This window comes from Erpetoichthys calabaricus, chromosome 11, assembly GCF_900747795.2.
Source record: "Erpetoichthys calabaricus chromosome 11, fErpCal1.3, whole genome shotgun sequence".
Classification (NCBI taxonomy): domain Eukaryota; kingdom Metazoa; phylum Chordata; class Cladistia; order Polypteriformes; family Polypteridae; genus Erpetoichthys; species Erpetoichthys calabaricus.
In genome coordinates this window covers 37,046,131-37,070,696 of record NC_041404.2, presented here as the reverse complement: position 1 = coordinate 37,070,696, position 24,566 = coordinate 37,046,131, and the positions used below count along the sequence as shown (strand labels likewise).

At 39.7% G+C, this 24,566-nt stretch overlaps 1 protein-coding gene across 1 annotated transcript in view; it reads left to right on the top strand.

Annotated features, from left to right (window-relative positions):
* LOC114659995 (15-hydroxyprostaglandin dehydrogenase [NAD(+)]-like) overlaps positions 1-24,361 on the top strand; it is a 35,773-nt gene extending 11,412 nt beyond the window's left edge. The window contains exons 4-9 of the mRNA XM_028812532.2: positions 442-548; positions 15,268-15,355; positions 16,426-16,502; positions 20,561-20,712; positions 23,998-24,108; positions 24,196-24,361. Coding sequence (XP_028668365.1) covers positions 442-548; positions 15,268-15,355; positions 16,426-16,502; positions 20,561-20,712; positions 23,998-24,108; positions 24,196-24,220 — 560 coding nt within the window. The 3' untranslated portion in view covers positions 24,221-24,361. The remainder of the gene's footprint in view (positions 1-441; positions 549-15,267; positions 15,356-16,425; positions 16,503-20,560; positions 20,713-23,997; positions 24,109-24,195) is intronic.
* Positions 24,362-24,566: the final 205 nt, after the last annotated feature.

Genomic DNA, 24,566 nt, shown 5'->3' with positions numbered 1-24,566 from the left:
ATGCAAACTCCGAGGTGATCGGGCTTTTTGATTTACAGCTCCAAAACTCGGAAACAATTTGTCATTGCATGTTAGGCAGGCTCCTTCACTTGCTGTCTTTAAATCTTATTTAAAAACCAGACTTTTACTTCCTTGTCTTTACCCCAGTTGATTATCTGTGTACTTTTTATTATGAATTTTTTCAGCTCTTATGTGTTTCTGTTTCTTTTACCCTTTGGTTATTGTGTATCGGATATGTTGGGTTTTATTGTACAGCACTTTGGTCAGCCTTGATGTTGTTTTTAAAGTGCTTTATAAATAAATAAATACGTGGCGGCAATTTACATTTTTAGAATTTGCTATTTGATTGATATAAATATAATTGGAGGATAAGCATATTTAGAGGATTGACTGATTGAATGTAAAAATTACTTTATACTTATTCCTTGTTGACATTTCCAGATGCATTTCAGAAGACAATAGAGACATTTGGAAGGCTGGACATCATCTGCAATAATGCCGGCATACTGGATGAACAGGACTGGGAAAAAATGGTTTCTGTCAATCTGGTACTGTGCTTCTTGATAATTTCTTCACTGATATCCTATAAAGTAGATCATTCAGTATTTTTGGACATTGGTAAAATGCTGTTGTGGATTTGGACACTTTATATCTTAAAACAAATGTCAGTTTGTTTAAATAATAATGAAATCCCAAAGTCCTGCAGCAAAATGTAGACAATTTGGCTTTATCATTGATAAGACAGTACACTTTACTGTGTTATGTTAGGCAAAAGATTAGTGAGGATGGCTGAAAATTTCCTTTAAGTAAATAGTGCCAGTGTCTCCTAATGGGGTCACCAGTGTTATTCAGCAGACCCCTTCACACACATATGCACTTGACAAAGCATTCATTACATTTACTTACCTGGCTGACACCTTTATCCACGGCAACTTCCAACATTTCTGAAACAATCATTTACATTTCTTTTGGTCTTCCTATTGGAGCACAGGGAGGTCATGTGACTTGATCAGGGTCAGCAGGCAGTCAGCTAAAGAAAGGAATCAATAAATAACTATAATCGTAATAAACGAACAAAAAATAGCAGAGAATCCGCAGACTACATAAAGGAAATGGGTACCTGAACAGAAAAGTGAGTCTCAAATAGCTAAACAATAACTATTACAATCGTAATAAACGAACAATAAAAGAATACAGAACCGCTAAGCAAGGAGAAAGGACGGCCTTATATGGCGTTCGTTTATAAAACAGCGGACAGGCTGTGTAAAGGCAGCTTCACAAAAAAACAGATCCTTAACAAATTGTTACTGGTATATTTTCCCTCAATTTAAAAAGGTTTTCTTTTCTTCTTAATAAAAATTTAAAAGCAGTACTTCGCTGGTGCGAAGCGCGGGGATTTGAGCGACTGACGCATACAGACATATTCATGAGTGCAGGTACTTCGGAAACAAAGCACCGTGTAAACCTAAAGTTTAAATTAAGTTCATAGACCTACAAAAGGTTGCCATTGATTTGAGGCAAGATTGCTTTTCTCATGTACAACTATACGTTGCATTCTTAACAGTAAGCTTGCACGGCTTGATCATATTACAACCGGAGTGCTGAACTGACAACGTGGTATACAAACAGAACTATAACAATCGTAAAAAAAAAAAAAAAACAGCGGAGAACCCGTGGATTAAATAAAAAGCCTGCTTCCTTGGCTGTGAAGCGCAGGGATTTGGATATATATATATATATATATATATATATATATATATATATGAATGTATGAATGTATATATGTATGTCTATATATATATATGTGTATATATATGTAGATATGTATATATATGTGTATATATATGTAGATATGTATATATGTATGTGTATATATATATGTAGATATGTATATATATGTAGATATGTAAATATGTATATGTATATATATGTGTCTGTATATATATATATATACTAGCAAAATACCCGCGCTTCGCAGCGGAGAAGTAGTGTGTTAAAGAGGTTATGAAAAAAAAAGGAAACATTTTAAAAATAACGTAACATGATTGTCAATGTAATTGTGTTGTCATTGTTATGAGTGTTGCTGTGTTTTATATATATAAAATACACACACACACATATAAACATATATATACATATACATATACACATATATATACATATCTACATATATATATATATATATATATATATATATATATATATATATATATATATATATATACATATACATATACACATCCACATATCAACATATATATATACACATATATACACACACACACGCTTTATGGGTGATGATTGTTTTACTGTTTTAATCTTTATTTTATTTTATTGTAGAATCAACTCCTATCTGCGCACAGCAGGGCAGCCGTGGGCGGATGCGTATGGTGTATTCACTCCATGTTATCGTGCATTGCGCTGTCAGTGGTATTTTGATAAAAGAATTTGAACAACATATAAGAAGCGTATAAATTATTAAACAGTAAAACATTAACATTTAAGAAGTAAAGTTACATGAAGTACTACTGCAGTGCCTTCGGGTATACCTCATTTTTTGTTTGCCCATTACATGCTTAAATGTATAAATTTTTTGGTGCACCTACCCGAGAACACGCGACATATAACCGAGCGTGGGAGAAGCATGGATTTTAAACACGCGTTGAGTTCATCTGCTGGTCTCCCTCGTGGAATAACTGGTAATGTTTGACTAAAATCTACAGCGAGTAAAACGACATTACCTCCTATTTTTTTTTTTACGATCTCTGAGATCTTGCTTTTTTCGGTTCAAGGCTTCATAAGCTCTTTTATGTTGTATGGTGTACTTATCCCAAACCATCATCTTTGAATGTTGCAAGACTTTCGCCTTGTATGTAGATCGGGGTAATTACATTCATTGCATTCCTAGTCTGAATCACAATCTGATTGTATGGGTGGTTACCTGGCACTGTAGGGTTGCCACCCGTCCTTTAAAATACGGAATCGTGCCGCGTTTGAGAATGAAATTGCGCGTCCCGTTTTGAATCAATACTGGACGGGATTTATCCCGTATTTTTTTTATCATTTTTTTTTTAAAGCAGCGTCTCATGCAAATCATCCCACACGCATTTTATGAAGATGCCTCCTTTCCTACTTTGGATTGGGTAATACTTGATGTCATCGTTAGTTTGATTGGTGTTTTTAACTGTCCAGTGAGTAGGGCGTGTCTTTTAAGTACAGTCTGCAAAGTGTTGGCACTGAGATGTGGCGTCAGCGCCATAGTTGAAGCCCCTAACGTTGCGGTCAGCAAGTCGGCAAACATCCGCCATGTGCCGTCTTTCAGTTGCGAGAAGCAGATCATAGAATGGTTGAAACTGTTGCCCCTAACGTTGCGCCACGGCGTGTGGTTCGTTTATACCTCGTGTCTTCTCATTAAAGTTTTATCTCGCGAATATGTTATTGCAATCCGCAGCGGGAGCGTTTCTATAAACTTAATTGAAACTTACGTTTTACACCGTGCTTTGTTTCCCTTATGAACATGCTTGTATGCTTAACTCGCTCCGTTCTCAATTGTTTAATTAATTTTTTGCTCTTAGCTGTTCGCGGCTCTTCCTCCATTTCCCCCTACTTCGTTCTTTTATCTCGCGAATATGTTATTGCAATCCTTAACGGGAGCGTTTCAATAAACCGATTGAAAATAGTTTTGCATTTACCTTTTTAGTAAAAGGCGAGCTTTTAAGCCTGAGAAATCACCCCGTAAATGCACACGTTTAATTGCACATGTGTTAATATGTATGGTTACACAGTATTAAAAGACAGTGAACAACGTCAGTTACCTTTGTTCCCGCGTTTGATAAAAGGTGAGCTTTTAAGCCTGAGAAATCACCCCGTAAATGCACACGTTTAATTGCACATGTGTTAATATGTATGCTTACACAGTATTAAAAGACAGTCAAAAATTAACGTCATTTACCTTCGTTCCCGCGTGTGACTCGTGCTGTAAATCTCTTCCTTGTATTTAGTTCACGTGATTACGTAGGAGGCGTGATGACGCGATACGTGACTCCGCCTCCTCCATTACAGTGTATGGACAAAAAATATGTTCCAGTTATGACCATTACGCTTTGAATTTCGAAATGAAACCTGCCTAACTTTTGTAAGTAAGCTGTAAGGAATGAGCCTGCCAAATTTCAGCCTTCCACCTACATGGGAAGTTGGAGAATTAGTGATGAGTGAGTCAGTGAGTCAGTCAGTCAGTCAGTGAGGGCTTTGCCTTTTATTATTATAGATATATATGTGTGTGTGTATGTATGTATGTATGTGTATGTATGTATGTGTATATGTATATATGTATATGTGTGTGTGTATGTATGTGTGAATATGTATGTGTATATGTATATATGTATATGTGTGTGTGTATGTATGTGTGAATATGTATGTGTATATATATGTTGATATGTGTATATATATATATATATATATATGTATATATATATGTATATACAGTATATGTATATGTAGATATGTGTATATGGAGATATGTATATATATGTATATATGTATATGTATATATATGTTTACATAACCTCTTTAACACACTACTTCTCCGCTGCGAAGCGCGGGTATTTTGCTAGTACCAATATAAAACTTTTTCCTCAGTAATCCATGCACTTGATGTTAAATCAAAGGGAAATGTTATAAAAGTTTAACAGTTTACACAAAATGAAAAACAGGAATTTCCAGATAAAACAATTTGTCTCTTTCCATCAATGACTACAAGATGGACTTTGCTTGCATACTGTACAGTGGGTTCACAAAGCATTCAAATGCCTTCACTTTTTCATATCATGCTATACTTCAGCCTTGTGCTCAAATAATTTAAATTAAAATTTTACCTTACAGTATAAAAAAACAATGAATACACTAGAATGACAAAAACAAGATTTTAGAATTTTTGTTTAATTATTAATCATAAAAAATTTGGATGTGAGCGTCAGTAGGCTTTGAGCCCTAGGAGCCAGGTTACCCTAACTGTTCCATAACATTTCAGTAATTATTCACTGCTCTGATGCTGATCTTTCTGATCATAAAATAGGTCATTATGACAGCAATTGAGAAGAATTCATAATTAATTGCAGAATTACAGTATTTGAGGGTTCCTCTACAGTGTCTCTTTCTCTTGCATGATTTGGCTCAAAAACTAATCAGTACATTGCCATCTCATAACATACTTAAGTTTCAAGTTTGGTATTTTTTCATCCAACAATTTTAGCTGTAGACCATCTTCAAGAAACTGTGCTACACACACAAACACACACACACATCATTGAGATATTGATGTTTTCGGTATCAGGAGACCCTAAAACATTGACATCTGTTGAAAACTGGAGACCATAGATGATCTCCTCCGTAGACGATAGATTATGGTGGGGGAGGCCGCAAAGCAAAAACTGAAATATCACATTACCACAAGTATTGGGTGGAGATTGTTGGTGGACCATCATTTTGAGGTTACTCCAGAGATGTTTGATTGGATTCAAGTCCAAGCTCTGGCTGCTCAACTCAAGGACATTTCCAGAGTTATCCCTAAGCCACTCCTGTGTCATCTCTGCTTTGTGTTTAGGGTCCTTGCACTGCGGGATGGAGGACCTTTGGCTCAGTGTGAGGCCCAGAGCACTCTAGAGTAGGTTTTCTTTAAGGATATCTCCGAACTTTGGTCTGATCAGCTTTCCATCAACTTTGTCTAGTCTTCCAATCCCTGCCAATGAAAAACAACCCCATAGCGTGATGCGGCCACTGCCATACTTCACAGTTGGACAGGGGCTGCACATGTGAGGTGTGCTGCTTGGTTTCCAACAGACATAACACTAAGCTTAATTTTGTCAGACCAGAGAATCTTCTCATAAGTGTTTTGCAAACTCCAAGTAGGCTTTCCAGGTGCTTTTTACTGAGGAGAGGCTTCTGTCTGGCCCCTATCTTATAAAGTCCTTCTTTAATACCTACCCTAATATGGCTTTTCTCCCACGATTGTTCAGTTTGGCCAAATGGCCTGTTCTAGAAAAACTTGTGGTTGTTTCAAACTTCTTCCATTTAAGAATTATGGAGTCCACTGTGCTCTCTGGGACCTTCAATGCTGCAGGGATTTTTGTAGCCTTCCTCAGATCCGTGCCTTGACACAATCTCATCTCTAAGTTCTGCAGGCAATTCCTTAGGCCTAGAAGGTTTGGCCTTAGCTCTGACACACATTGGTAACTGTGCGACCTTCTGTAGACAGTTGTGTGATTTTCCTTATCATGGGCAATCAATTCAATTGACCACAGGTGGACTCCAAACAAGGAACGTCAACATTGATAAAGAGAATGGGATCCACCTGAGCCAAATTTCAAGTGTCATAGTAAAAGGTCTGAATACTAATATGAGATGTCAGGTTTTTTTATTTTTAATCAGAAGTCCTGAAATTCTGATTTCACTTTGTCATTCTGGGGTATTGAGTGTTGCCTGAAGTGAAGAAAAATGAATTTAGATGATGTTAGCGTCAGGCTGAACCATAGAAAAATATGCAAATAGTGAAGAGGTTTAAATACTTTCTGAATCCACCGTTCAATATGCCACCTTGGGAATTATCACTGCTTGGTAATGGATTACACTTGTGTGGGAAATTACTGGAGGACATGCTGTACATCAGGGGCGTCACACAGATTTGACCTGGGGCCAAACTTGGGCCAGGCCCCTGCCATAACTGAGTGCACGCTCATGTACTCCTGGACACTGACATCCAATCACACACTCTTTCACATCACACACGTTAAGTCAACTCAAACATGTCAAAATTATATCTACTGCAAAGAGGAGACTAAGTAACGTCAAGGGGTTGGGGCACCACCCACTGAAGGAAGGCAACAATGAAAAACACACAAAAGGTTGTGGATAATGTCTTTACAGGTGGGAGCTCAGAATTGAACTGCCTGAAAATGGCCGAACCTCCGGTCGTATGGGATCCAGGCAGAAAGGGGCGGGTCCAGGAGGATGGATAACAGAAGTGACGTCAGTAGTGGAATGGCCATCAATCATCCATTCTGCATAGGGAGTGAAAGAGAAAGCATTACGAGAACACATTAAGAGAACTCGTAGAACACAGCGCCGACCCCTGGTTTAGTGGGTAACTACCATCACCAGAGCCCTTAAGCATAAAGTAAGAAATTATCTAGCATATATTGCACTAAATTCATTTTGGTGCACTTATCATTTTAGTTTTCTCATGCAAATCAACAGTGTACTCAATCAAATTAAAATGAGCTTGGAACTAACATTTAAAATTCATGTTGCAAAGCTAGCTAGCTTGCAAATTATGTCTTGTCAAGCTGTCTTAAGAGGAAAATGAATACAAAGAATTGACATTTCAGGGACGAATTAACCAAAAAGCACGTCTTTATAATACCATCCTTTCAAAATGCTCAGCTGAACTGTCTGATCTGAAATGAAATATCCATGTAGGAAATAACAAAAAAAGTACATCATGAGGCGCTACTATCTTCAGATGCACGGTCCCTGAGTAACTTCCACCTTTGCATTGCTGCTTTCGAGAAGCTGCTGACTTTACAATAACAGTGGCTAATGTGGACTGGTAACACTGGACTATTTTTTTTTTCAAAAGTTTTGCTCCCTGAAAGAGATGTGGTGGTTCTGATAAGACTGTTTCAAGCTAAATATAAATTTAATTTCAGACTGACTGTATCACAAAACACAAAATTAACTTTGATCAAGTTTAATGTGTGTTTTTAATCACTTAATGATGCTGACACATTGCATTAGCTCAATTGAGTTGAGTTTTCTTTTGTAGTCAGCATCTGATTCTTCTCATTTTGGTGTCAAACAATAGTCAGCTAGCATTGATGAATGCCACTTTTCTATTTTTGCAATGTCCTGCTGAAACCTTTCACCATGTTTGTCACGGACTACACCACAGTTCAAGTGTGAATACAGAAAATGAAGGTTAGCGACATGTTTCACTTCATGGCTGTGTATGCTTGAAGCATGTTGTCCACAGCTGGACATAGTTTGATGCTCTGTAGATGCCAAGAAAATTCTCAACAACCCCTTTGAATGCCTCCTGAGTAGCAGATCTTCAAACAGCTTGTCATTGATGGATGACGTGTCTTATTTCTGGATGAACAAAAATGCCTTTCTGAATCTTGTCATCCTCTATTCGTGGTAACATCTGTCTCAAACCTCAAAATCCTTCACCTTCCTTGGACTAATTTTTCATTAGTGATTTATAGCATATATTGGATGATAAATTTGACTGGACTGCCAATACTGATGCTCTGTGTAAGAAAGGACAGAGCCGGTTATACTTCCTTAGAAGGCTGGCATCCTTCAACATCTGCAATAAGATGCTGCAGATGTTCTATCAGACGGTTGTGGCGAGGGCCCTCTTCTATGTGGTGGTGTGCTGGGGAGGCAGCATAAAGAAGAGGGATGCCTCACTCCTGGACAAACTGGTGAGGAAGGCAGGCTATATTGTAGGCACAGAGCTGGGCAGTTTGACATCTGTGGCAGAGTGACGGGCACTGAGCAGACTCCTGTCAATAATGGAGAATCCACTGCATCCACTGAACAGTGTCATCTCCAGACAGAGGAGCAGCTTCAGCGACAGACTGCTGTCACTGTCCTGCTCCACTGACAGACTGAGGAGATCGTTCCTCCCCCAAACTACGCGACTCTTCAATTCCACTCGGGCGGGGGTGGGGTAAACGTTAACATTATACAATGTTATTGTCTGTTATACCTGCATTGTTATCACTCTTTAATTTAATATTGTTTTTATCAATATGCTGCTGCTGGAGTATGTGAATTTCCCCTTGGGATTAATAAAGTATCTATCTATCTATCTATCTATCTATCTATCTATCTATCTATCTATCTATCTATCTATCTATCTATCTATCTGAAAAGGGTGTATAACTTTTCTATCTTTGGACTGAATGGTTATGTTCTTTTTAATGGGATGGGCCTCTTTAGCATGGCAGTCTCCATTTGCAAATGAAACAGTGGCACTTGGGATATCCGAGCTACACTCCTAGCAGCAGTGGCACTACTTTTAGATCATTACAAATGTTCCAGTTTTAGTTGTTGTAATAACAACAATGACAGCATTTATTTATATAGCACATTTTCCTACAAATGATCTAGCTCAAAGTGCTTTATAAGATGAGGAAAGAAAAGTTTATAAAAAATTGAAATATAAAAATAAGATTAGGCAATACTAAATAATATAGAATAAAGTAAGGTCTGATGGCCAGGAGGAAAGAAAAAAAAACCTGTATTTATAGTTAAACTGTGACAGGAAATTACAAAAATAGGCATTTGCATTATAATAATACTAATAAAAGTAATAATACTAATAACAAAACATTACATTTATACAGTAAATCTTTTCTCACTATTTGAACTGCTTTACATAGAGGCAGTGGTGCTGTAAGAATTATGTTTCTAGACTTCTCTAGCGCCTTCAACACAATCCAACCTCTGCTCCTTAGGGACAAGCTGACAGAGATGGGAGTAGATTCATACCTAGTGGCATGGATCGTGGACTATCTTAAAGACAGACCTCAGTATGTGCGTCTTGGGAACTGCATGTCTGACATTGTGGTCAGAAACACAGGAGTCCCACAGGGGACTGTACTTTCTCCGGTCCTGTTCAGCCTATATACATCGGACTTCCAATACAACTCAGAGTCCTGCCATGTGCAAAAGTTCGCTGATGACACTGCTATCGTGGGCTGCATCAAGAATGGGCTGGAGGATGAGTACAGGGACCTAATCAATGACTTTGTTAAATGGTGCGACTCAAACCACCTACAACTGAACACCAGCAAAACCAAGGAGCTGGTGGTGGATTTTAGGAGGCCCAGACCCCTCATGGACCCCGTGATCATCAAAGATGACTGTGTGCAGATGGTGCAGACCTATAAATATCTGGGAGTGCAGCTGGATGATAAATTAGATTGGACTGCCAATACTGATGCGCTGTGCAAGAAAGGACAGAGCCGGTTATACTACCTTAGAAGGCTGGCGTCCTTCAACATCTGCAATAAGATGCTGCAGATGTTCTATCAGACAGTTGTGGCGAGCGCCCTCTTCTACGTGGTGGTGTGCTGGGGAGGCAGCATTAAGAGGAAAAACACCTCACGCCTGGACAAACTGGTGAGGAAGGCAGGCTCTATTGTTGGCATGGAGCTGGACAGTTTAACATCTGTGGCAGAGCGAAGGGCGCTCAGCAGGCTCCTATCAATTATGGAGAATCCACTGCATCCACTAAACAGTGTCATCTCCAGACAGAAGAGCAACTTCAGCGACAGACTGCTGTCACTGTCCTGCTCCACTGACAGACTGAGGAGATCGTTCCTCCCCCAAACTATGCGACTCTTCAATTCCACCCGGGGGGGTAAACGTTAACATTTAACATTATACAAAGTTATTGTCTGTTTTTCACCTGCATTATTATCATTCTTTAATTTAATATTATTTATTGTATCAGTATGCTGCTGCTGGAAAATGTGAATTTCCCATTGGGATTAATAAAGTATCTATCTATCTATCTATCTATCTATCTATCTATCTATCTATCTATCTATCTATCTATCTATCTATCTATCTATCTATCTATCTATCTATCTATCTATCTATCTATCTATCTATCTATCTATCTATCTATCTATCTATCTAGACAAGGAGGAATCACTTCAACCAGCACCACTGTGTAGAATCCACCAGGACGATGTGATGGCAGCCATCTTAGTGCCAGTACACTCACCACACATCGTCTGTTAGGTGCTGAAGGGTCAAGAGAAATAGTTAGTCAATAAGGGGCAGTGGGTGATTAGGGGACCAGAATGGTCAGGCTGTGCTGGGTAATTTAGTCAGGACATCAGGGAACACTCTGCTCTTTTTGAAAGATGCTTTATGACCACACAGAGTCAGGAGCTCATATTTACGAGGTGTGATCAAAAAGTACAGTGACTGTCGATGCAGAGCACCATCCGAGAGCAACACCAAACAGTTCAATGCAGGTTCTGATATGTCCATCCTAGAGCCGAGTTTGTGACAAGTTTCAGCTTGTTTGATACTGTCAATCGTATGTGAGCCACTGTTGAGTCATTAATAATGGATATCGAGCAACGCATTAACATGAAATTTTGTTTCAAATTGCAAAAAGCTCAGGAAACCCATGAGATGTTAAAATCGGTTTATGGTGACACTGCACCAACAATTAAGACTGTTTACTAGTGGTTTGATCGATTTCGTAATGGATCTGACTCTGTTGAAAATGAGAAAAGATCAAGGACGTTCTTCAACATCAATAACCGAGGAAAATGTTGAAATGGTTTAATTCTTCATCATGACAACGCTCCTTGTCACACATCCTTTCTAGTATGACAATTTCTGTCGAATAAAAAGACCACGCTGTGTCCGCATCCACCTTATTTGCCGGATCTGGCACCATGCGACTTCTGGCTGTTCCCTAAATTGAAGACGACCATGAAAGGCAAACAATTTCAATCCACTGAGGATATCCAGGCAGCCACGACAGGCCCACTACAGACATTCTCGAAAGAAAACTTCCAGAACTACTTCTCAAAGTGGCAGAAGCGTTGGGATAAGTGCAGTCGAAGTGAAGGAGAATATTTTGAGGGTGACTAGTAGTTGTAAATCTTTAGCTTCAATAAACGTTTCTTTTTTTAAACATTCACCGTATTTTTTGATCACACCTCGTATGTATCATTCGAAGAACGGCGCCAATTTTTACAGCACTGTAACATGCACCCACAGACAACTGGATAAGCGGCCCATGATACACGTCTTCCAGCACCAAGCCTAGCTTTCCCTAGAAGGTCTCCCATCCAAGTACTGGTGGGGCCCAAACGTGCTCAGCTGCAGTTGGACTGCCTGCTCTAAAGTGCAGGTGGTATGGCTGCTGACTGGTACATGAACACGGCCAGCTTAACGTATGGGCACAATGGGCACTGGCTGGGGGCCCCAGGAGCATAGGGGTCCATGATGTTTCTGATTCCTATGTATGTTTCTGTTTTGTTATCAAAACATGGACCCCAGCACACTACTTTGCCCTGGGGGGCCTATGACGCTGTTAAGACGGCCCTGAGATAGGAAAAGGTAAAGGTGATTTTTGTGGTGTGTCAGCGTACCAAAATATATGAGATACAACCAAAAGCATTCAGGAAGCAAAGTCTTTGTTATCCAGTATTACTTAAATGTTTTATTGTGATATATAACACGCGGACTATAAAATCAAAGCAGCAAATGTGGAATGAATTTCATCCTCTCTGTACCTGATTTTATAGATGTCTGCCATTTGTAGATTAGTCATCATTTTAAAATGTCTGAAATTAATTGTTAACCGGCCCCAAGTGAGTGAGGATGTGTCCATAAGTGGATGGAGGTGTGGATGTGAATGAACCCCAAAGTGGACTGGTGTCCTGGTTTGGATTGGTTCCTGCTTTTGGTTCAGTGTTTCCACAATAGTTAACTCAGGAATCATTGAACTGAATTCAATGGATTTGAAAATGTGAAATTATGGAGCCTGCGGTGGGTTGGCACCCTGCCCAGGATTGTTTCCTGCCTTGTGCCCTGTGTTGGCTGGGATTGGCTCCAGCAGACCCCCGTGACCCTGTGTTCGGATTCAGCGGGTTGGAAAATGGATGGATGGAAATTATGGAGCTGTCCAGACGCTTTCAGTTGGCAGGTTTTACTATTAGCGGGTAGCCAATGGTGCAGTTGTGGTTTTCTGGGGGCTGGGTGGTCTCACGGCCTTGGAATCCCTGCAGATTTTGTTTTTTTTTCTCTAGCCTTCTGCAGTTTTTTTTGTTTTTTCTGTCCTCCCAGCCATCGGACCTTACTTTATTCTTCATTCTTTATTATTGCCTAATCTTATTTTTACTTTTTATAAACCTTTCTTTCTACATCTTGTAAAGCACTTTGAGCAACATCTTTTCTATGAAAACGTGCTATAGAAATAAATGTTGTTGTTGTTCTAGGAGTGTTGAAATTTTCATTTAGCACGTCACACATTACATACATGATTCCTGAAATCTTCCTTGTAAAAGAACTCTCAGGCAGGATTCAGCTTTTCATTAAACCTCTTAATCTACTCGAGAGTTGTGAGTTTTTCAAATATTATGTGTTTAATTGTTATTATACACTCACTGACTGGACAAATTCTTAGGACCACAACACTAATACTGGAGAGGGCCTCCTTCTGCTCTCAAATCAGCCTCAGTTCTTCATGGCATGGATTCCACAAGATGATGGAATCACTTCTTGGAGATTCTGGTCCATGCTGACATGATTGCATCACACAGTTACTGCTGGTTTCTCAGCTGCACATTCATGCTGTGAATCTCCTGTTCTACCACAACTCAAAGGTGTCCTATTGAATTCAGGCCCAGCGACTGGGAAGGCCACTGAATAACACCTGAATGTATTGTCATGTCGATGACACCATTTTGAGGCAAGTTTTGTTTTGTGACTTGGTGCATTATCATGTTAGAAGTAGCAGATAGAAGACTGGTAAATTATGGCCATGAAGAGATACATGTGGTCAACAACAACATGACATTCAAGATGTGACTAATTGGTATTAACGGGCTGAACGTGCAGTAAAAAAACAATCTCCACACCACCAGCCTGGGGCCATGAGGTCGCTGGAAAGGGTTGTGTGGGACTCCCAATATCTATGCAAAAGGACGAAGGTCTATGTCTTCAGAGTCCTGGTGCTTCCTGTTTTGCTATATGGCTGCGAGACATGGATGCTATCCAGTGATCTGAGATGAAGAATGGACTCCTTCGGTACTGTGTCTCTTTGGTGAATCCTTGGGTACCGCTGGTTTGACTTTGTGTTGCTCATGGAGTCCTGAATGAGGCACATTACTTGCATTGTAAGGGATAGTCAGTTACGGCACTACTGCCATGTGGCACGTTTCCCTGAGGGTGATCCGGCTCGCAGGATCCTCATTGTTGAGGCATCGAGTGGCTGGACCGGGCCAAGGGGTTGCCCACATAATACCAGACAGAGCAGATAGAGGGTCATTTCCGGTGGGTGGGACTGGACTGTGCCAACCAGGATCCCGAGCTTTTTTGTTGTGTAAAGGGTGCGGTAACATGCTGTACCAGTGCATGCTCTCCAACCTGACCTGACCAGCCTGGACTGTTGACACAATGCTGGTTGGGTGCATGAATTCATGCTGTCGTTGCCAAATTCCTGCCCAACCATCTGAGAAATCAAGATTCATCAGTCCAGGCTACATAATTTTCCAGTCTTCAGCTGTCCAGTTTTGGTGAGCCTATGTCCACTGCAGCTTCAGATTTCTGTTCTTGGATGGCAGGAGTGGAATCTAAAGTGGTCTTCTGCTGTTGTAGCCCATCCACATGACATGTTGTGCATTCTGAGATGCTTTTCTGCTCACCACAGTTGTAGAGAGTGGATAGCCGAGCTACTGTAGCCTTTCTGTCAGAATGAATCAGTCTGGCCATTCTCCTCTGCTCTTTCTCATCCATGAGGCACTTCTGTCCACAGAACAACTGCCCACTGGTTGTTTTTTTTTGTTTTTTGCACCATTCTGAGTAAACTTTAGAGAGTGCTGTGTGTGAAAATCCCAGGAGGTCAGCAGTTACAGAAATACTCAAAGTAGCCCATCTCATGCCACAGTCCAAATCACTGAGATCACATTTTTCTCCACTCTGGTTTTTGACGTGAACATTAACTGAAGCTCATGACGTGTATCTGTATGACTGTCTGCACTGCGCTGCTGCCACATGATTGGCTGATTGTATAACTGCATGATTAAGCAGGAGTACTGGTGTGCGCTCAGTGAGTGTATGTGTGTAACATTCAGAACTGTGTGTGTTACGCTCTTCAGTTTAAGTCTGCAGAGCTGCATTCTGTCTTGGGCTTCCTCAAGATGCTTTTATTGGGGAGGCATTTTAATTTTTCTCATTTGTTAATGTGCATTAGCTTCTCCGAAGAAAGAATTTGGGTTGATCATGCTGTGGGATGGCCCAAAGTTTATGTGTGAATTTTAAAAGATTCCATAGCCTGTAGTGAGGGTCATTTCAAAGGGCACTCTAAAATGATAGCTACACATTCCTTCGACACTAAGAGCCACTGAGCTTATCTCGTCTTATTTCCTGTTTCAAGTGAAGCCCACTCTATGTTTATATTAGAAAAAGTGAAGCAAATGTTGCAGAAATGTTCCACTTTTCTTTTCTCAGAATGGAGTTATCAGAGGTACGCTTTTGGGCCTGAAGCACATGAAGAAGGAAGAAGGTGGCGTAATAGTCAATGTTTCGTCTTTGGCAGGTTTGTGTGAATTTGTATTTCAGTTTGATAAAAAAAAATCCAATTGCTGTTTTAGCTTTCTTTCTAATTAAATTAAATGAACAAATGTTTGTTAATGAACCCCATTTCCACCCAATCCAACAATATTTTATTCAAATTGTCATTGATAAATATATCATTACAGCTACTCCAAGATGCAAATCCCAGATAACCTGATCATTGACCTGGTGTCAGAAACAAATGCAGAATGGTTTTCTTGTGATATTTTAGTTTGTTAAGAAGACAGTGACATTGTAAGTGAGCTAAAAAATGCTTACAGTGGATTCAGAACGTATACATAAAGAGCAGTTGCAGTGAAGCATTATGCAGGCCAACTGCAGTTAGAAGCCCTAGTTGTGTTTCCTGACATACTTCTTCTGAATAATTTGTTACCTGAAAGTCCTCAGTGTTGGTGTGTAAGGGAGAGGGTGCGCAGCATTGTTCATAATGGCACTCGGTTTGGTCTTCATTCTCTGCTACTCTACTATCTACAGGGGGTCCAGAGTGTGTCCCATAACTGAACCTGCCCTCTTAATTAAGGTTGTTGATTTAGTGGTCCTTTCTCGAAGTGAGGTTACCAGCCTAATGCACCATAGCACAAAAAATCCCACTGGCCCTCAGAGTTGTAAAAGATGTGAGGGATGTCATTTCTCACCTAAAAGGAATGCAGTTTCCTACAAGAAGATAGACTGCTCTGTTCTTTCTCATTCAGTTCATCTGTGTTACAAGACCATTCAAGCCTGTCATTGATAATAGACCCCCAAGTACTTGTAAGGAGTGTACCACCTCCATATCCACTCTCTGAATACTGACCGGACATCGAGGCTTTTGGTGCATGGAAAGTCAATGAGCAGTCCCTTGGTTTTGCTGATGCTGAGTTGCTGACAATTCTCTTTGCACCAAGGAACAAAGTTCTCCACCCGACTCCTACGCTCGGTCTCATCCCCTTTGTCCTTAATAAACTGTAATGTTACCCAGTGCTTACCTCTCACCACAAAAAACTTTAGCATTCTGCCATTGTTAGTCTAATTATTTTAAACTTCTTCTTTTAGGACTTGGGCCTCTTCCTTCTGCACCTGTCTACACAGCAACTAAACATGGAGTTGTTGGATTCAGTCGTGCTTTAGCTGTAAGTATCCAGGCCGGTGCTCCCATCATATTTGAAGGTTTATTCTGTCTGACTATGTACTTCTTACTAAAGAAGTATTATACGTGTGTGTGTGTGTATGTGTGCTGTATACTCCAAACCCAAATAATAAATCAGTTTGTAAGGGATGAACATTGGTTTACGATCATAAACAGAACAGCAAAAGAAAGATACCTAACTCCAGAATTTATAGAGTGCAGTCCAAAAGTATTTGTCCCATGTTTGATTCTCTATACCATGGAATTATTCAGGTTACCACTGATGAGCCAAAGCTGAATTCCAGCTGGGTGATACAATAATACAATACAAAACACACATCTACTTATTTGGCTGACGCCTTCACCCAAGGCAACTTACAACCTTTATGGTGCAATTGGTTCCATTTCTTTTGGTTTTTCAATTGAAGCACAGGCTGTTCAAATGACTTGGTCAGGGTCACACATGTCAGTAGTGGGATCTGAACCCAAAACCTCAGAGATTGAAGTCCAAAGCCTTAACCACTACACCACAGAAAGAAGTCTGGTTCTGAATGTATGAAGAAAAAGAAATGTACAGCTCTGAAACCAGTGTGTCAAAATCCTGACCTAAACCACACTGAGATGTTCTGCATGGACCTATGATGAGTGGCTGATGCTTGTTGAGTTTGTAGAATGGTAGCAATTCTACACAGAGTTAGTTAGGACCTGAAGATTGATAGATAGATAGATAGATAGATAGATAGATAGATAGATAGATAGATAGATAGATAGATAGATAGATAGATATGAAAAGCAATATATAATTTAGATAGATAGATTAGCGTCAGTGTGAGAGCCCAGTGATCTCAAATCAAGTGGCTTTATTGTCATACCATCCTTACACATTATTGCAGCATACAGTGGCACTAAGTAATATTTTCTCCAGGACTGCAGTGCAACAGATATAAACACAGGGGAAGTGCAAGCCAAGTGAAGAGCTCTAGTATACTCTGCTACTGATGATAACAACTACTAATAACAAAGACAAAAGTGGCAGTACTGTACATTAATAGAGTATAAAAGCAGATCTAAAGGCAGGGGGCAGCACAGAGTTCAGACGGCCAGCGGTAGAAGCTGTTTCAGAACCTGGCAGAAAGAGTTTGAAGGCTACAGAGCCTTCTGCCAGATGGAACTGGGATGAAGACACCAAACAAACAAACAAATAAAACTTTGGTCTAAACACACTAGAATGAACATAAAGCAAGAATACTTACAACTCTAGTATAAAAGAATGACCTCCAACTCCTGAGCCTTCTCAGCAGACATACATAGCCAGAGGGCGGGCCCAGGAGGAGTAGCATCTTGATGGCCCCGCCTCCTAGGGCTCCATCCAAAAAGAAGAAGGAAAATAACTACTTGTACAACCTAATAGTTATAACACTATATTAGCATATATCCTTATATTCATCAGCCATTACCCTGTTCATCTTGAAGAACACTTATTTATTCATTTGTGCTCATTCTTTTTGTGTGTTAGCTAACCAAACCTTTTGTACAAAAAGCCCCTTGCCTGTTAAACTCCTGTTAAAAAACTCAAAAAAATCAAAGGTAATGCTGACTTTCCCCCAAGAACTGAACAATCATAGCCTTGTTTACATCGTTTATTCACCTAAAAACTGTGTCTTATCTATATAATCCCATATTCTTGTATTAACACATCACACAAATTACATATTATGAGTCTTGTTTAACAAACTATAAAAAAGCAGGATTTTTCACCCCAATACACTTACAAAATATGTTGCATGACTTATATGAAAAAAGAAAAGTTTCACTCTTTGTTCAGGTGAATGTTGCCAGGCGTTTACTTAAAAGCTCACGAGAAGTCCATTCACCTTACAATGAATGAAAATCAAATTTTGACAGAAGTGGTCTTTATAGTTCAGCCCATGGCATTTCATGAGAATTCCTGTGCTTAGGTGAAATGGCAGAATTAAAATTTCTTTTTTTATTTACAAAATATTTTCCACATTTGTCAAAGTTTTACAAGCCTGCAAGGTGTGTCCTGAGAAGGGCAGTAAATAACTTGATCAATAGAAGCTCAAGTAAGTTTTAGAATGAAGTACAAAGCAAAAAGAAAGTTCACAGAATGTGACCAATCTCACTTTACTAAGGCTACATGCACAGAACATTTTCATTTAAAAACGGAGACATTAGTGTCTGTTTTAACCTTTCATCTGCACTACCCCAGTGTTGTCAACTCCCAAAAAACTGAGACTTTTGAAAATGCTCTCCAGAGTCGTACACTTCTGAAAACTCAGCCTCTGTGTTACAAAGTGTGACATGCAAAAAAGAAGACCCTAATTTGTGTGTGCTTATTATAATTCTGCTCATTAAAAACATCTCATTGCTTGACTGCCGACCCTTCATGGAAGTAATGCAAGTGTGCCCAATGTAGGCGAACACCTACGTCATTTGGGTTTTGGTCATTTTAGTGGAGATAGAGATACTTTTTGTAAATTATTAGAAAACACTAGTGAAGACAGAGATCATTTACATCTGAAAATGACATTTTTAAATTATAACATAACCAAAGATTTACACAGTGCACAGACTACCTGACAAATCTACTCTCTATACATAAAAGTGCAACGGTGACATTTTTATGTCACGTTTATTGTCATGCTTTAAATTAGCCTTATTTTAAAACCTACACATATATGTTTGGTATCATTCTTTTCAGAATTTATCGAGCTTTAATGTGATGTTGTTAGATTTTCAGATTCTTATTACGTTTTTAAATTATAAACTAAAAAATATCAAGAACTCACGTCCCGACTTTGTGCCAAGAGATTTAACCACGCCTGGGGCCGGAAATAAAAGACAAAGAGTAGGACAGCTGCTGTATAGGCTTTTAAATGTTCTAAACGCCATGCGAGATGCAGATCACGTGGCACGGCAGCAGCAGCAGCAAGCCAGCAGCTGATCGAACAAAGAGGAGGTAAAAAAAAAACTGTATTTGTTTCCCATTGTATCACCATTTAAGGGGGGGTTTCTGAGGAGTGACCGCATCTCCTTGGGGTGCGTTCAGACCCCCTCTTCACAACACAAGCAGCAGAAACGCGAAGTGTCTGGCGAGTGAACCGAGCAGGGGGGAACCCCATAGTATTTAATAAAGTTTAACATATTTGTCCAAACTTGCATGTCAAACTACGAGCTTCACAACATTAAACAATATGGCAGCGGCCATTAAAACCACTTGAAGTGAAGTCTGTGAGGAAATCTAAATCTAAAACAGCTGGGTTTCTCACACCTTTTTTTCTCACAACCCAGTCCATGATGACCATCAGATTGTCCCCCCTTGGAGAAAGCTTCCCCCTTAGGAAATTGCTGCTGATAGTCATAGCAGGGGGTGATGGGTCTTTGCACTTGCAGAATTGCCACTGACATCATAGAGGGGCAATGCTTAAAACAAACCGCTGCAACCCATCTCGAGACACAAACCGTACAGACCCCATTTTTGAATACAATGGTGAGTAATGTCCCAACGGCGGCATTGCACGACTCATTTTGGTCTGCGGCTCATAGTTTGAGAAGCTGTGTCAAAGAGCATTGCACAAAACCACATAAAAACTACAAATCTCTCATTACATCTCATCTTCTTATCTGCTTTCCTATTAAAGATTGCGGTCTGACTAGAAATACATATAGCAATGTACATAAAAATGCAGAAATAATTTCTAAGAGGCCTAAACCAAAAAATGATGACATACCTAAGAACATTAGAACACTCTAGACAAGAACAGGCCATTCAGCCCAACAAAGCTCGCCAGTCCTATCCACTTATTTCTTCCAAGAAAACATCAAGTCGAGTTTTGAAAGACCCTAACGTGTGTCCAACCCTAAGCCTAGATGTCCAACTAAAGATAAGGGTAAGCATTTAGGAGAGGATGCAAAATTACCTCCAAGCAGTCACAATTGTTACTGCCATTAACTCACCAATTATATTTAATGTTTTAGCACATTTTGCAAATACAAAACCTAATACCTGTGGAACTGTAATTTGCATGTTATTTTTTTCAGGATGGATCAAGCCTTTTAGGACTTGGGATTCGGATTAATGTCTTATGTCCAGCATTTGTGGACACCCACTTCTTTAAATCTGAAATTAATGAAACTTTGGCTGCCCTTCAGGATGCTCGGAATAAACTTTTCCACCAGTTTGGTGTTTTGCAGTAAGTTACCTTTCATCTTAATCTACTGATGCTTACGGTTATTCTGATATACAAAGGGCAGTCAACAAGTTCCCAGAATTGTGATATAGCGGGAGAGTGAGAGATCAGATTACGCACACATTGTTGTGGAGTGCAGCACGTCTATAGACCAGTTACAACAGGTCCGGATTGGTTTTCGGCTTGTAGTAATTGTTTTAATTACCGTTTGAGTTAGACGTGTGCATAGTCATTCGGCACAATGTCGCAGTTCGAACAACGTGCTAACATCAAGTTCATTTACAGATTAAGGACTCATAGTGCTGCAGTGCCGCTAGCACAGGGGTGTCGAACTCCAGTCCTGGAGGGCCGCAGTGGCTACAGGTTTTCATTCTAGCCATCCTTTTCATTAGTGACCAGTTTTTGCTGCTAATTAACTTCTTTTGCCTTTATTTTAGTTAACTTGACTTAGACCCCTAAGTTCTTTCTGTTTCCTTAATGAGGAGCCAAACAATAATGAGACACAAAACAAGCTGCCACATCACCAGCTAACCACATTATTTGAGCATAAAGAAAGGTGAAGGTCTCAGTAAGGCTGACCAAAACATCTTGACGGTGTTCTTAGAAAAAAAAAGAAAATCAACAGTTTTGGAAATGTCTGCTGTGGCAGAATGAGAGCAGCAACAAGCTGTGGAATTAAGTAATTGGTTTAATTAACAGCAAGAATTGGCTTCTCATTAAGGAACTGGTTGGAGTGAAATTGCCAGGAGTTTGAAGCCCCAGTTTAGCTGGTCATCTGTTGGCTCGTTTCACATCTCATTTCTGTTTGGCTGCCATTTAATGAAGAAGTGAATCAGTTCAGAGCACTGAATCCTTAAAAACAGGGCTATTAAAATGAAAGGAAAACAAGTTAATTAGCAGTGAAAACTGGTCACTGATTAGGAAAAGGGTTAGAATGAAAACAAGCAGCCACTGCAGCCCTCCAGGCTTGGAGTTCGACAGCCGTGTGCTAGAGTATCCGAAGCTGATTTCCCCAATCTGCACGTTGTTTGAACTGCGACATTGCGCAGAATGACTATGCACATGTTTAACTCAAATGTTAATTAAAACAATACTGCACAGCAATGCAAATAAATTATATCTTGTGTAATAAATATTCAAACTATATCAACATTGTTCACTTTATTAAGAGTGCAGTCATTCAATTATTACTACACTAGACAAAGAACCCGTTTCGACAACGTAAGATGAAACGGTTGTGGTTGTGCTAGTATGCATAGATTATCTATCATATATTATATATTATCTTCCAGTACTATGAAGCTCAAACAGCGAAGTGCCAGTACAAAGTAGTGCAGACCAAGCGAGTCCTGGCAGCCATCCATATGAGGGGAGAGGGTGCAGACAGAATGGATACGCAATTAGCCATGCGACGCAGCACCAAGTCAAAACAAACATTAAAGGAGACCTCAGTCAGAGTCAGAGAGTGCATGAGACCCTGTGAAATAATAATAATAATAATAATAATAATATTGACAGATGCATTACTATTTCCATGGTGATTTTACCTTTTTGATGGTAAAAAAAATGCAAAGCATCGGCACACATAGACTGGAAACAAAGAAGATGTGCCAGCTGTGTCTGTTTCATCGGAGCAGATGCTTTGCATTTTTTTTCTTCCCTCAAAAAAGATAGAAATTGCTTGTAAATAGCAATAAATCTTTAGTTATTATTATAATTAAGTAGAGTGTAGGTTTTGTATGTGTTTGTATACATACATACATATTTGTTTACGTATTTGCTAGTTTATGGCCATTTGTTGTATTTTGTTTGTGGTTATCATTTTGTCTGTGTTTTGTTGTTTAAGGTAGGGTGGTGCAGTTGTTAGCACTATTGCCTCTCAGGTCTGGTCACATTTTTGGTTATAATGATCGGGCTGGCATAGCTGACAGATGTTTCTCTCCCCCTCAGGGACACTTGAAAGACTATTGCACCGTTATAATCCACTCAGAACTCGTTCAGTCACTCCTTGCCAATCGACTTCAACGTATTTTGCCAAGTTTGGTGAAATTCCCAAACATTTCCACAAAAGATAAAGTGAATTCAACTGAGTTCATTCATCACTACTGTGGATAAACAACAAAAAGTTCCTGCGTGATATTTTTTGGTTTGCTGTTTTATGCTGTGTTTCATTTGAATGGAGAAGTCAGAATTTCCAACTGGAATTGAGTTGGATTTCCAACTTGGAAACATGGGGCTGGTCTGTCAAGCCTGAGTTTGTCTGACTTGAGATCATGACGACAATCCAAACTGGCGATGTACAATATGAACTTTAGTGAAAGCTGTAGTATTATACTGTTTATTAACACTTCTGTCTGTTTGTGTCTCATTAAATCAGTTGTACACACAGCACTGTCCAACTAGACATGTTTCCATGACATTTGAATAAACAAAATCCCACAAAATGTTTTGTTATCGACTGCTATTTATTCTGACGGAGCAAGCACAACAAAGGTTTTCCTGGACACGTCCATATTGGTTTTCTGAATGTTTTACTGGAGCACTGTGAACTCGAGTGTGACGTCATTCCCAGCCCCAAAATCTGAGGTAAATGGAACACAGCATTAGATTAAGAATTTCTGTGATCCTCCTGAACATTACGAGTTTGGTTTATAGATTTGCTTTTGGCTACAGATTATTGGATTTCTTATTCTTTTGGTTTACATGTCATTTCCTGGACCATCAGTTAAAGTTGACTACCCAGGCTGTACACCACTCATATCTGATTATCCAACAGTTACATTAGTAGAGGCCTAGGAGAATACAGTAAGCAGTGGACTCATCGCCTGTGCCTCAGTATTGTGCTTGCTTGCCTTTATGACGGCCTGCTGTGTTTCTGAATTCTGTTCTTTGAGCCTTCAATGACTTTCGACCTTCCCAATTCTGGTTAGACTACGGCCTCACATAGGCCAGCTGATGCCGTCGTGTTAGTCCCAAATCCTCCTTTTGCTTGTGTTGGCCTATCTTCAGGTAAGACAGGTTCTCTTCTGCATCCTAAAGGTGTGTGTATGAAGTTAATCTGCAACTCCTGACGTGTCTTGTGTGTGTGTGTGTGTGCGTGTGTGTGTGCGCACAGTGGACTGGCGCCCTCTCTAGGTTTTATTACATCCAATGGCCTCTCATGACTCTGGATTGGATTATGCAGTTTTTAGGATTATTATTTATGATTTGTACGGTTAATAGTGGGATGGATATTTTACTGACATGCTCTATTTACTGCCCCCCCCCCCTTTCTCAACCCTACTTTAGACCTTCAGAAGTGGCTGAAAGTTTTCTGCAACTGGTGACAGACAAGAGCAAGAATGGAGCTGTCCTGCACATCATGAAGAACGGTGGAGCCCAGTATATGGACATCTCTATGTAAATCAGAGACTTGTGGCAATTGAAAATGACCCAGCTGGCGTAATTACATGTTTATATTTACTTTCTGTTTTTCTTGGTTTAAAGGATGAAAAATGCTCAGATTGATTAGGCGGCAGGACTACCACATGGGAGATCCTAGAAACCTGCGGTAGACGTACACCAGATTGATGCCCGTTTGTAATACAAATGCTGTTCACGTACCCCTAGTCTCCATGGGGTCCTTGCTGGTAATAAAAACATTTTTAATATTATTTTGCTGCAGTATATTTGTTTTTCTTCCATCCCGTTCAGTTCCAACAGATACAAATAATGCATGCTTCCTATTTTAGACATCTTTACTGCTGTACGTTTGTAGACCCTGAGTGTGATGAACGTGAAATGGTGTAAGAAAAGAAATGATTTTATAAAACAACTACTGATGGAGGAGCCCAGGAAAGATGGAGGATAAACAGCAA